At 34.4% G+C, this 15,000-nt stretch overlaps 1 protein-coding gene across 20 annotated transcripts in view; it reads left to right on the top strand.

Annotated features, from left to right (window-relative positions):
• Positions 1–15,000, top strand: part of LOC144972722 (uncharacterized) — a 206,160-nt gene that overhangs the window by 188,649 nt on the left and 2,511 nt on the right. For 6 of the 20 annotated variants that reach the window (XM_078914286.1, XM_078914293.1, XM_078914291.1 and 3 more), the window contains 5 exons: positions 1,464–1,517; positions 7,158–7,211; positions 10,464–10,559; positions 10,967–10,999; positions 12,143–12,319. In XM_078914286.1, the coding sequence (XP_078770412.1) occupies positions 1,464–1,517; positions 7,158–7,211; positions 10,464–10,559; positions 10,967–10,999; positions 12,143–12,304 (399 nt within the window). In that variant the 3' untranslated portion in view covers positions 12,305–12,319. The remainder of the gene's footprint in view (positions 1–1,463; positions 1,518–7,157; positions 7,212–10,463; positions 10,560–10,966; positions 11,000–12,142; positions 12,320–15,000) is intronic. The other 14 variants (XM_078914296.1, XM_078914297.1, XM_078914289.1 and 11 more) reach the window with 9 other exon arrangements.

The following is a 15,000-nucleotide window of genomic DNA, read 5'->3' as shown; positions in this document are numbered from 1 at the left end:
CCAGATTGTCCCGATTAGACGATAGGAAGCAGAAGTCATGACGTCACACTTTCTTCTCTTCCGGTTAAAAACTCCGTGGATTGATAATGAATAGGTTACATATTGAATCATTAGGCGGCATAACTATTTTAGTAGCAGGATGTATTGGCAGATTATTATGATTATGGAGCGTTAAACATTAAGGATGGGTGATATTTCTTGACGACCACCATACATTTAGGCTAGAAAATAAGATGCCATCATTCTGAAACCTGAAAGGCCTCACCCTAATTTAAAAACAATTACAAACGAATCTCCCATAACATCACGACTGATATCCAGAAAGCCCTTTTAACATTCAGAACTGAAAAACTATGATATTGTGAGAGCCTGGAGGGAATATTTGACAAATACCATGCCTTAGGGGGATGGGGTAATCAAAGACCCAACAGAACGTATGCCGGGCTTCAGGAATGGCAATCCAAAATAGTGGGTTGCATCAAACCGACTACTGAGATACTACGCAGGACTGCTGCAAACATGCATCGATGGGGTCTGAAGGAGTCAGCCGACTGTCTCCACTGTCAGGGAACGCCAGAGATAGCAGCCCACATAATCTTACACTGCCCTGTGACGAGATTGGCGGGAGGTTTCGAGGTTGTCCTCAACTGCGGTGACGAAGTTAAAGACTGGCTGGAGACGTCCTGTGTGGAGATGCAGCCATACGCGACTACTACTACTACTACTACTACTACTACTACTACTACTACTACTACTACTACTACTACTACTACTACTACTACTACTACTACTATTCTGAAACAAGAAGATCAGTTGCACAAGGTATGCATCCAGTCTTCCGGAGAACGGGCATCACACTTAAAAGGAGGATTGGAACCAGTATTTTGACACCACACTATTGTTTATTATTGCAGTGGTCAAGTTATCCCAATTAAACGCGATTGCAATTGTATGCTTGACCATTTCAATTTCAATAGTTGTAGCTATCCTCCTGTCGATGTCGTTGTTTTTAGTTTTGTGTTTTGTTCGTTTGTTTGGGCTTTTCTTTCCTTTTTTTTTTTTTTTTTTTTTGGGAGGGGGGGGGGGGGGGGGTTCTAATCATAATCAATTTAGTTGTTTACTCTGAAAATAGTTTGAATGTCAAACTTTACTCTTATTTGTAAGTAGATCTTAAAATTGTGTTTAAGGATATTGTTTTTTAGCTTTTTATTGAGAGGCGTTTTAATAGTTGCTTTAGTCACTATCAAGTCTTATTGAATGAGAAAATTCATTTTAAAAGTGGTTTATTCATGGTTCTAATTCACATGATTGATTGAATTATTTAATTTTTAAATTTACTATTAGATACTTAATGAAAGGCCCATAAAATAAATTTGTATCGTTGTTATGTTGCTGATGTTAGTTGGTTAAAAACGGACGAATCGCACCCCTTTATTTGACTGTGTGCATTTTTGTTGTTGAAGGCACTTCCGGGATTGCCAGGGCCCCCCGGTCCCCCTGGCCAAATAGGGCCTGAGGTAAGGATAGAATGACATTTTGGACCTTTGAATTGATCAGCACAGCATGTCTTCCAATTACAAATTAACAGTTTGCTTCATGGTAGTTAGCTTTAGTTTGGTTTAGTGGAATGATGTCTTAACCCTTTGCAAATTCAATTTTTTACTACTGATTAAAATTTTCCGAAGTGTATCTATACTACATTTATGTTTTACATTACGGAACATTACGGAATAAAAGGTTTCCTCACTTAATCTTCAGAGTGCTGTTACAGATTATGCGCTATTTTGGTCTTTTGGCCAAATTATTCGAATGACAGGGACATACGTTTATTGTTGGTATTTTTTATTTATTTTGAGAATAATATTGATGACGACTCACTGGAGATGAAACATACGTATTGCGATAGTTATTATATTAAGGAATGAGACCATACAGAGTGAATTGTTGAAGATCGAATGATGCAACGGCGTATGGATTAATATAATCATAGGTCATAGACTTCAAATTCCTCTTGTTCTCAAAATTAATTCCGTTAGTAACTAGATATGTAAATGGGCACTTTCTTGTACGCATTTATAAATGACCGCTTACAATCTTATAATGGTTTATCACATTCTTTTTTGTCTCGTTTTGACATCGGTTACCAGAAAGTTTGTTCAGAAGTCAAAGAAAAATGCAAAATAAACATCAGTAAAGTGATACTGTGGAGTGAAAAAGATAAATTGATAATGCAAACCGAAGTATAATAACACATGCTTATTTTCCTACCTCACAACTTTGTGTTAAAAAAATATCTTCAAGATCAGAAAAAGTATACATGAAAATAAAAACGTCCTAAAAATTAGTCTTCCTCAACTGGGAAGTTCTGATTGTTGGGAATGAATTTTTTTCTTGTATTTTTCCTTCTTGCTTTGTCTGGCACTGTTTCAAACACACTGTTTCAGATCTTTTTTACAGCTGTACCTGATCCCTAATTTGTCGCTTTGATATTTTCAACAACAAAAAAGATATCATTAAAATCCTGGATTTATTTTATGTAACTCAATAATATCAAAGATTAAATGGTCGTGATATGTGTTATACAAAGCATAAACAAAACAAGGAAAATAACAAATACACAGAAAGCTTCATGATGCCATTTTAAAAAAATGCCAGATTGACAACCTTATTTGTAACATCCGTGAAATATCAGTGGCAAGGCGATTGTCATTGGAAGACTCCGTCAGTTACACGTCAACAAGTTGTTATGTCAAATTGCATACCAGCTTATCAGTAATGGCCTTGGTCGTCTTATCCTAGCAGTCAATTGTTGGACCCAAACTAAAACGGGTAAAAAAAATCAAACAGATGATGATAAGTGATGATAAGTGGTTAGTCTGTATTTCAAAAAACATAAGATCAACGTCCTATGAAAAAATAGTTTGTTACTATCGAATATTGAAGTATTTGAATACCCCGTCTTGAACTAATTAATATTTAAAAATTTACCTGAACAACGTCATTCTCTCATCTCTAATTCGTCTTTAGTGTTTCATTCGTCATGTTTTCTTTTCAAAGGGAAATTTGAAACGTTATTATTTTCCACATTATCCGTCTTCGTTAATAAGATTTGACCATTGTTATTTTTCAGGTAAACATGCGTCATTTTTATGTGACTGTCATCTGAAAATGCCATCGCCGAAATAAATGTTACCAATATCATTGGACAAAATTATGATTACATCACACCAAATTAATACTTGATGAATACACGTTTCTGATGGAACATATCAGGTGGTCACCAAAAAAAAAAAAGAAACGCGCCCCTCTTTGTCGGCTTGTATCTCTGAGACTCTTCACTCGATTAATTCGAAATCAAAATACAAATAAAAATAAATACTTATACGTAGACTGACAAAATTTTATGAATATGCATCGAGAAACGAAAAATTTACAATTATTTTTCAAAACAGTGTTCGGAAATCCAATATCAGGGGAAAATGACGCATCATTACAAGGAGTAAAATGGCGATATCATACGTTTTGTTGCCATTTTTAGCAAACATTAATCATGTCGCCATAAACACCTCATCGTATAAGAATCGTCTTTGTACCACTCTCACGTGCATATTTTGGTCCAACGATTACAGAGCATTTTAAGTGATAAATATCTCCCCCATCCTCTCTAATGATGCAACGTAGTCTCTTTATCCAACTTGAAATGCAATTCCCAATTTCCTCAATTGTTATCTCCTTCCAGCATAAAATAATTATGTCTCTGAACGTTTCTTCTGTGAATGGTTCATTATGGTTGACATATTTGTTACTGGATAGGCATAGTTTCCCAGGCATAACAACAACCGTCTTCTTTAAAGAATTACAACGCGCAAATGCCACAATAATTTGCGTCATCTTTTCGCGATATCAAATTTTTGGTTGGTGTTACAAGATTTTATATTATTCAAAAACCGCTCATCCAATTATTTTGATATTCTGCAATTCAATTCACAAAAAACAGTTCTATCTAATTGTATTAAAATTTTGAAAAAAATATCTTCATAACTTTTTACAATTGAAATAAATGAACAGCTGCGCGGTTTGTTTTTTGTTTTTTGTTGTTTTTCTTGTGACCACCTAATATTTAGTTATTAATCATACGTAACATATAGGAAAATGTTAGAACAAAAACAGACAAAAGAAAGTTTACATCAATAGACCAACACCGCCGTGCTCTAAAAAACACGTTTTTACAATTTTGGCCAAAAATTAACTTGACCTTCGAATATCGATCGATTAAGATGACTCTCATTTTGTCAAAAATTCTCAAACCTGGAACTTCATTTGTCAATTTAATCGATCGATATTTAAAGAACGAGTTTTCTGGCCAAATTGTTTTATACTATGATTTTAAGAGTATGAAGAACGGCTTATAACGTTATCATGTATGGCACAAAAAAAATGTCACATCACATTATCCTTCAAAGAAAAATAAAAGAAACGGGAAGACTAAATTGACCTGGAAAGATTACGAGCACGATGACACGATGGGATCTTCTGCGTCATGCTTTTTGTCACGCATGTTCGTCTTTATCGGATTTTTTTTCTTCTTATTCTTTTTTTATATATCAACGAGCCTGCAAAAACGGATAATCGTCGTGGGTTTTAGTTTTTTGTCTGTAAAGTCAAAGTTGGTCGAAGAACGTAATTTGTTGTTTAAAATAATATAATATGTAGTGAAATTATGTACCGCATATTGGAGCAATGGTTCAAATAAGCATAATTCATAGACCTGCTGTTCTCAAAATTAATTCGGTTTGTAAGTATGAAATAGGCACCGAGATCGCTTTCTTGTACGCATTTAGAAATGACCTAATAATAGCATGGCCGATACTAAAGAGATATTAACTGAATATCATGGAGACAAAATACGACTTATATTGATATTGATGAACTAACACAAAACAAAAAAAGTTTGATTGCACAATTCATGAGAAGTAACAGTATTGAATGCTCGATATTCTACGTTTCTTAAGCTTTAACATTATAGCAGATAGTAGATGTCATAGATGGGGACCACCTTCCAAGCGCTTCTTTCACCAAAATTGTTTTTAAAAAGTCTTGGCAGTTTCAAAGATATAAAAAGAGGGCGTCATCTAAATTATCGGAATGTGTAGGAAATATGAAGTCATACGCCTTTCCTGTCCAAGATGCGCCCCCTGCTTGATTGAATACGTATGAAAATAAAAGGAAATGATGCTCAGGATCCTATTTGATATCATGACATACAGATAACTTCATTATGATATGTTTATCACTGGTCGATATCAAATAACATGTACTAATGAAACCTTGGAGAGCGACTGTCGTACGATAACTTATAGGCACTCAGAAGGGTAGAGGTAATATTAGCGCGCAAGATCGTGACTTAGAGGAGAGAATACAAAAGATATATTTGGCGATAGAATTAAAGATAAACATAATTTAGGCTTCATAACGCAGGGTGGCTTGACACTCTAAGCCCGATTTAAATTATTTTCTTTATTTGTTTGCATTGTGTCACTCTCCAAAGACTTGCTATGGACAAAAGTATGTTTAATGGTAAAGGGTCAGAATTGAAACAAACTGTACGCTTATAAGCAAAATGATAATAATTAAGGGGGAAAAAGTTGGTAATGCTTCTGCATTTTATTCAGTGAGTTGTCTTTTTCTAACTTTGCTTCAATCAATTACAGAGTCTTGAATATGACGTGTTCATTAGGAGCACCTTTTGAGACTCCCTCACAATCACTCAAGTTCGCGGGGTCACTGAGCCCAGCCTCGGCTTGATACCTATGTAGTTGAGACAAGATAGTCTGCATGATAGGGTACTGAGTTTTAAAGCCATATTTTGCCTGGCTGGATGGCTGCGAGGCTAGTGAGACTGCTCTCTCTCTCTCTCTCTCTCTCTCTCTCTCTCTCTCTCTCTCTCTCTCTCTCTCTCTCTCTCTCTCTCAGCCAGGCGCTGGATGTCGTTTTCAGTTGGATCCCAGTTTGACTCTGATACAGCGATATTTTTATTCTCTGTGTTCACCTGGCACTCCTCCATATCTATATTTCCCAATCTCTCTGCCCAGATACTTATTGCTGTTTTCCAAGTAATTTTATTATATTTTCTCTGAGCTGTATCTAGAGAATGATTCCAGGCTTCCAAGATCATGCTCCAGTGTTGGCGACATGTTACCACACGCCCAAATCTTTACTATAAAATTTCTAGTCAACAATTTCTTTTTGCACCACAATCTGCATCTTAATTGAACGGTTACGACGTCATAGATTTGATGTCATTCTAGCAAACATATTGCAATTAACAGACTATTTAATTCGTTAAGAACATTGACAGCATGCTGTGAAGAAATTACAATTTGATTTGATTGAGATATATAGCACTTAAAGTCATATTTGATCACCTCTAAACTGAGTATTCCGCCCCCGTGTCCAGTTTTCGGATAGTAAAGTTCATCCTCCACCATGACGTAACGCCATGTCCTCCACCTTTTTGCTAATTCTGGTCAGAAAAAAACAACTTTGATATAATCTATAGACTATAACATAAACGATCAAGATGACAACAAACTTCATAAAAAGTCTGCTAATATTTTAGGAAAACCTCGCTTTAAAACTTTTTAGCCAAGTTAAGGCTTATCGTAATATTTCGATATATGAAGTAAAATTAGAAAAGGGAGCGTTTTGTCAATGCGTTGCAGTATTGATATGCTCGTCCTATAAGTCGATAATAAAGTCACATCTTGATTTAACTTTCGTTAATTGGGAAATGTCGATTATCTTTTTAGAATTTTCTTCAATTTCCCGATTTTTAAGAGCTTTGGTAGAATTTTTTGTTTAGCATTTTATACGATGTTTAAATCGCAATGTTTACTGTACAAAATGATAATAAATCTCTTCGATCAATGTGTGATACCATTTTGGTAATCTTGACGAGTTACACCCACTTAAGTAACTTTTGAATATGCATATATGTATGTAGACTAGATAAAGAATATCAACAAATAAGGAGGCAAAATTGGCGACGTGTATTGTAAAAAGATGATTCTCAATTTTCTATCTCACTGAGCATGGTGTCCAGCATAGAGAATGCCTATTGTTGTATGTATATTTTATTAATTGTTTTTCTATTCCAGGGCAAAAGAGGACGAAGGGGCAAGAAAGGCTTAAGAGGACTAAAAGGAGAACCGGTAACTATATATATGTTTAAAGACAAATTCATTGATACATAAATAAACATCAAATATTTTTGTCCTGTTACGTGAACAGCGAGTAGATTTAAGCTCTGTTTTCTCTCAGGGGAAATTCCATGTTTTCTATCATTCACGTTTCACGACCGGGGATGTTGATGTGAACCAAAACCGGCATGATTCTTTAAAGGCTCCCTCTCACCCCCCCCCCCCCAGTTTCTCTCTCTCTCTCTCTCTCTCTCTCTCTCTCTCTCTCTCTCTCTCTCTCTCTCTCTCTCTCTCTCTCTCTCAAACCAGGGACTTCACAAATTCACAATTTTGAGAGTTTTTGTGAATATGAGGGTTACTTAAATCGATCGACATTTGAAGGACGACTTTTCTGGCCACACATTTATATACTAATCATTCCAGGAACGCCAGTCAACTGGTTAATTGAGTGATGATATTCATGTATTTCAAAATGCCCTCTACAACTTTTGTCATTTCATTATGTCTGTTTCATACCATGCATAAAAAACAACACCTGTGAATCAATGTACAATATATGAAGTAAATTAATTAATGTTCTTAATTAAAGTGTGCATCGTAGGGGTGTTCTCGAAAAATAAACATAAAAATAAAAAGTTAATATCGTTTCTATATCTTTCAAGGAACAGATAGGGCGAATTTGGTGCCACTCATCCTTTTGTTATTGTTTTTAGACAGCCAATTTTATGGGTAGATCTCACTAAATTATAAAGGCTACACATTGTTTGTGTGTTGGTACGGAATATACGGCTGGCATTGTTCAACGCATGGCATGAATTTACGATTCTGAACATTGCTTTGGCTATAAATAAAAATTGTTGTAACTCTTTAAATAGCATTGAAGTCGGGTAGAGCAGTATAGATGCTGTGAGCTTGGCTAAGAAACTCATAACATTGCCATCCGGAACTATAACGGAACAACACACATAACTATGTGTAACCTTGAACATTTATAGTCTGGTTATTATAGTTTAGTGAGAATAGGCTTCTCCAGTCGCGACGCCACTTCCTTCCTAATGACGCATAGTAACTTAGTAACTGGTTCTAAACTGTCGGAACAATGGCGGACGCCCTTATGAAATACTTCTCCGACGAGCATAAAAGTGTATCTAGAGGAGAACAACATAAATCTGATCATGTTTTGATTTTTATACATTTTGATCACATGACATGTGAAAAAATTCTAGCCAGCATGAAGAATAAAAAGTACCGATTTTCTTTGTTTAGAACCAAGCTGCTCGTTGCTGGGCGGAAGTGACATCAGACTATTGAATCCTATTACTCATAAGCATGGATGGCAAAAAACAATAACAAAGACTTGAGTGACGTCAACTTCGTTCTATCTATACCTACAGTTGAACTTTGTTTACACAGCACGCGAGTATCCGAGTCATAGTCAAGTCAGCATTGTTTTGATTTCTATTTTCTTATAATAAGTCGATCAAAAATGCTCAATAACAAAATCGAAGACAAAACAACAAAATATTTATAAAATCAAAATCACTGAAGTATTAAGACCATGGACTTACTATTTCAATTTTAAGACATGCACATCGTTGTAAATTCAATGGGCATGATCTATATCAACTTTCCATGTGCTCGAGGTCATGAGTCACATTGCAAAATGTGCTCAAAATGACCCACTTAGTGGTCATTTGATTCAGCTTACACATGGGTATGTTTATAACATTTGTAAAGAAAGCAGCGTGTTTACATTTGTTAAGAAATATCCAATCGTTGGACAGCAACAAATCATGTGATTGATGACCTGGTTGGACGAAAACATGAATATAGAACGCTCCCATTAATGATACAGCTTTTCCATCAGATGCGCCAAATAAATGATAAAACAGAATAAATTAAATAGAATAAAATAGTATGAGATAAGGGAACCCAACAAAATCTGTTACAAATTTGTGTATAAGTTTTAACCAATAATGGCACTTTATATGATTACACTTTAGCTTAGAACCTTGAAAAATGTGACGTCATAATTGAATATCTTGATAATGATAATTTCAGATTTGGTTTGACAATTTTCTGTGAAGCTACATTTATCAGTTTAATCGTATTCAGCCAAAGACATTTTGCTATGATTACAACTTTTCCCCAAACACTTATTTCTCTTTGATTCCAAACCTTGACCAATCAGTTCTAAGTATTGTATAGTATCATGAGGGTGGGATCATTGGTTCATCCAAAGTGGCGACTTGTGATTCAGATAATACTAATATTGAAAACATGGCATTCACTTCAAAACAGATCAACTAAAATAGAATTGTGTATATTGCTTTTCTTCAGCACTCAAATGCTTTGCTAAGTTTCCTTCAATAATACTTTTTTTTTAAAATACAAGTCATAGTTTCTGGTATTAAAGAAACATATAGCTTATCATTACAAAATTTGCTTACAATAAGAGAATTTGTTTCTTTTCTGTTTTGTTGTTGTGTTTTATTGAGTACGGAATAAGATTTGAATACGCTTCAACGTCACTTCCCTAGTAATGACGCATGGTAACTTAGTAACTGGCTCTAAATTATCGGAACAATGGCGGACGCCCTTATGAAATATTTCTCAGACGACCATAAAAGCGTATCCAGAGGGGAAAAAAACATTATAAATCTGATTAGAACCACGATGGCCGCCGTTGCTGGGCGACGTGACATCAGACTATTGAATCCAATTATCGAGATGTCAAAAATATATTAGATTGTCAAAAGAATCAATTCCTTGAAGAATGAAAAAGTAACGACATGAAAGATACCACAGCTTTCTAAAACCACTGATATATTCCCAACACTAATGCTTCTGCTTTATATATTCAACATTCTTTAGTTTTGATTTCAGTTGTTGTATTAATTTTTATTTATTTTTTTTTATCTTTTTGTTTTTTTTTTTTTGGTGTTGTATTTGTTTTGTTGTTGTTGTTGTTGTTTTTGTTTGTTTTTTGTTTCATTATTTTCTTATTTATTTTCTTTTTTTTCTGGAAGGATGTGTGTGGGTCTTTTAGATTGTTTGTTTGAGTATTTTTAATATACTTTTATTTATTTGTTTGTTTATTTTATATTCATTTCTTATAATTTATTGATTATAACATTTCCTCGGAGCTTGTTTTGTATTGAAAACAATTACACATTTATTTATTTAAAATGTAAGTATTTTAGATCACGTTTATTCATCGCTTTATTTATACATTTATTGCGTCAAAACGTTTGGGCGCTTCAGGGTATGCCGGGATTAGATGCTCCGTGCCCATTGGATGAAAACGGTTTCCCGATACCAAATTGTGGGGACTACCCCGATGATAGGAAGGGCTCTCAGGTACTGCGCATGCACGCATGTCTTGTGACTTACTGACTTCCTTTATCATATTTACATTTTCTCAGCCAAAGCCTTATTAACGCATTGATTTTATGAGCTGTTGGTCAATTTCTGAATAACTGCTTTTAATATTTCAACATCTGCATAACTCCCTTTTATTTACAAAATTTCGAAAACTTTTTTATCTTCGACTCGATTTAAACACCTCTATATTGCTTTTTTTTTTTTTGATATAACATCACTAGATTCTAAATGAGTGCATTTTTCTAATACTGTAATTTGGCTGTAAATTTCGAAAAGAAATAATGCCTTTGATATGTTATTTACTTTACAAGCCGTAACTAAACTTTGCCAAATAATATAAGGAAAGTAATAACGAAACATAATATCAACATGGCCTGTTACAGATATTTATTACAAGGCCTGATCCAGACTTAACAGTGAGTAGACAAAGCAACAGAAACCTTGCATACTTGCATTATTAATAAGTAGTTAACAACTCAAGTATAAGCTAACATACTATTAGTGTATCTTACTGGGGTAGAGGTTTTGTAATAAAAACTTGTTGAAGGCAAGATTTGTCTCAGAGCAAAACGAGATTGCTGCAATAATACGCACTAAAACTTGCATTTTTTCTGCTTTAATTTAGGATTGCATATATCTATACATTTTGCATGTTCATAATACTTGCTTTATTGTTCATTAAAGAAAATAACAAAATATGGAGAGAGAGCGAGAGAGAGAGAGAGAGAGAGAGAGAGAGAGAGAAGAGAGAGAGAGAGAGGTGCAACCTTCGCATATTATGTATTATAAGCACACACACACACACACACACACACACACACACACACACACAAACGCTGCTTTAGGTGCAGCTCCGCTACAAGGTGGTGTCCAATGATGAAGCAAAGAGCTAAGATGAAACGTCGATAATCTATAATTCCTTGGTTTATAGCCACCGAAACCTAAAGATACGTAAAATTGAAGTATATTACAAAATCACCAAATCTATTCTTAGATCTGATAGGCATTTAATGACAATAGGAATACTAATAATAATAATAATAATAATAATAATAATAATAATAATAATAATAATAATAAATAATAATAATAATAATAATAATGATAATAATAATAATAATAATAATAACAATAAAATAATATTAATAATAATAATAATAATAATTTGTAAATCGATTTCCATACAAATTCATGTCAAAATCATTCGAACTATAAGAATAAACGCATTTATGTTGGAGCAAGGAAAATTTCCGTCTTGCATGTTAGTGCGTTAGCATTATAAAAATATCTATTTTCGACTATTGCTCTACCACAAAAGTACAGTAGGTACCTATCTCGAGACATGTTCATCTCGTTGCACACTCGTTACGACTTTCATATCCTCATTATAATAATTTTGTTTGATATAATATTATATTTTCACTGTAATGCATGCTATTATTTTGCACTTAAACCCTTCCCTTTCATCTCCCCAAAACCCTTTTTCCTGTATCTTTGGACTGCACTTCACTCCTCCCTCCCTTCCTCCCTCTCCATGCACACAACTTTATAAAATTTAGGGCGCGCCTGGGCTTGATCGACCGTGCCCTGTAGACGCCAATGGTTTCCCTCTACCAGGTTGTGGGGTAACAGTAGGAAAGGCAACCAGCAGTCGATACAGCAGCTCTCGTAATCGTCGAATGAGATATGCCCGTGAGCTTGGAATAGACTTGAATTACTAATGGTGTTACCCTCAGGTCAGTTAAGATTGTAGATTTATTTTAGAATAAGACGTTCAACAAAAGGTTCTTTCTATTTGAATTTAAAATTATCTTTATGAGATTACTACGGAATTGAGGCATTTGCGATGGATTGTCTCTTTCCTTTACCAAGATCCCAGGTTTGAGAGTTTTTGCCAAAATGAGGGTCATTTTAATCGATCGATATTTGAAGGACGAGTTTTCTGGATTCCCTGAGTGTCTTTCAATAGTACGGCAGCTAACTGGTTGATAGTCGCGCTCATATGTATATGTGTGGCTATGTGGTCTAGTTGTATGACACTCGCTTTTGGATCGGAAGGTCCTGGGTTCGAGCCTCTCGCGCGGCTCATAGTTGAGTCCTTGGAAAAGGCTCTTTACTCACATTCTCTCACCGTACTCTGGTGTAAAATAAGTACCTGGCCGTTAACGGCGTTGTCTTTGTCCGAAAATTTGTAATATCGTATAACAGGCGTCATGTCTCGTCCTACATGTTAAATGTTGCTGTTGACCAGGGACCCCTTGTAAAGCCTTTTGAGCACATTTAGTGGATATTGCGCTATATAAAAGCTCAATTTTTAAAATAATTTTTTAAAATATAATGCCATGCTGTGGAGTGGTCACTTTTTTCTTTTTCACTTCAAATGTCGATCAATGATGGAAATGACCTTAGACTTGCCAAGAAATGTCAAACCGGAAACTTTAAAAAACATAGTTCCACCGATATTTGAGGTAAAACATTTTGGCCATTATGAAATAAAATGTGATTTGTCAAAGTTCAACGATATGACATGTATCAAAAGTCAAAGCGACATTCAAAAGTACAAACAATCAATGTCAATTTAATTAACATTTGATGATAAATATTGTTGGATGATTGTATTGGATTTCAAGCAATGAGATATTTTACATTTATTTGGATTTGTTTTTTTCTGTAATATTATTTAATGCTTCTGAATTTGAACTGGAAAAAAATTCAAGCAGGACCAGTGGGTAATAGAAATTCTAAAGTCTTGAGGTGGACAAGTTTTAAATTTCAGAGATCACCATCTGATTATTTTTTCTCATGATATTGATGTTAAGGTGTTAAAAAGTTTCTCCCATGTAAAAGACCATCTGTATTAAAAAGGTTGTTGAACAAAAATTTCACAAAGACATAGATAGCCCATTTGAATACACCATCTTAAAATCATGGGGTTTTGAGTATTATCTTGTTGTCAATTAAGACACTTTAGCCATAACAATACATAAATAAAACATTTGTCGCATACGATGCATAACATTCGAATGTGTATTTTTTAAAGAAATGAAACACTACTGGGGGATAGACCGTCTAATGATATTTGTTCATTGAAAGGCAAAATGACTTTTTAAAGTTACAAAGCCTCCGCCACCCTGAAGGTTAATTTGATAGAGGTACCTTCTTTTTAATCATTAATCTGATGACATCAAACTTTATGAAATGATATTATATATATATATATATAATATATATATATATATATATATATATAGAAGAGATATATATATAGAGAGAGAGAGAGAGAGAGAGAGAGAGAGAGAGAGAGAAGGGGATGATTTTATAATCAAGTGGACACCACTTTTCTAAAAAACTATTTTAGGTCAGACTCTACATTCAAAATCTGGTTTATGCAGGCACATTTTCTCTTATATAATCGGTAGAATAATATATTAAAGAGAAGCATTGGGCTGACTATATACTATAAACTTATTTAAGTGGGCAAAGGCCTGAAAGCATTATCAGTTCAGTCTAATCTGCCAGGGGTAAATGAAAATTCAATCCTAATGACACAATCTTATCTCTGCCAAACAAAAAAAAAAAAAGAACTGACCACGATCTTCCCCTTTGAACTAGACATCACCGCCTCAATTACCATGTCAACAGAATTAAGTTGGCAAAGCCCAGTATTGCCAGTGCAAGCCAATTAGCTACTCCGTCGTATTCTGAAAATAAAACAAAACAGGTAATTAGAACTTCAAATATCGATCGATGAAAAAGACCCTCAGCATGTCAAAAAAAAAACCAACAACTCTCAAACCTGGGTCTTCCTTGGTCAAGATCTCCTGATCAACCCAATCCCCTGTCGATGCATTCCCTCTGGATCGTTTGACGTCGATTTATAAACAGCTTTTATCGTAGTTTGTCGTAAATTCGGTCGCAACTCCACTCTGAGTGACTAAGAGAGCATGGTTGAGAGATACCGCTACTTATGACAATAAGAGGTTTGTTCTGCGGTCTGTTAACATTTCATGGTCACTGTCTGCCCTGGGTCATCAAAATTGCTAGATAAGCATTGATATTTGACGACCTTGTCAGATATCTATATAAAAAAAAATGTGAACGATTTTTTGCCGTGGAGAAAGAAATGAGAAAGATAATTATCGTATCTTGATAATTAATTAGTGATGTCAGTCTAACAAACAAAACACTTAGGAGATATGAAAACAGTTTATCACTTTTGATCGGCTGTCAATGACACTTATCATCGTGTTTTTTTATTATATTCTTTTTGTTGTTTTTTTTTATTCAAAAGAAATACGGGTGGAGTGTTCCACGATTTTTTTCTTTGTTTGACGTAATTAAAAATATTCCATTGCAGTATTGTCAAGGTACATATATATATATATATATATATATATATATATATATATATATATAT

This window comes from Berghia stephanieae, chromosome 5 (genome assembly GCF_034508935.2).
Source record: "Berghia stephanieae isolate SIO BIC M18660-M18661 chromosome 5, UCSD_Bste_1.3, whole genome shotgun sequence".
Taxonomy (NCBI): Eukaryota; Metazoa; Mollusca; class Gastropoda; order Nudibranchia; family Aeolidiidae; genus Berghia; species Berghia stephanieae.
Note: the sequence above shows the minus strand (reverse complement) of the source record. Positions and strands in the feature narration are given on the sequence as shown.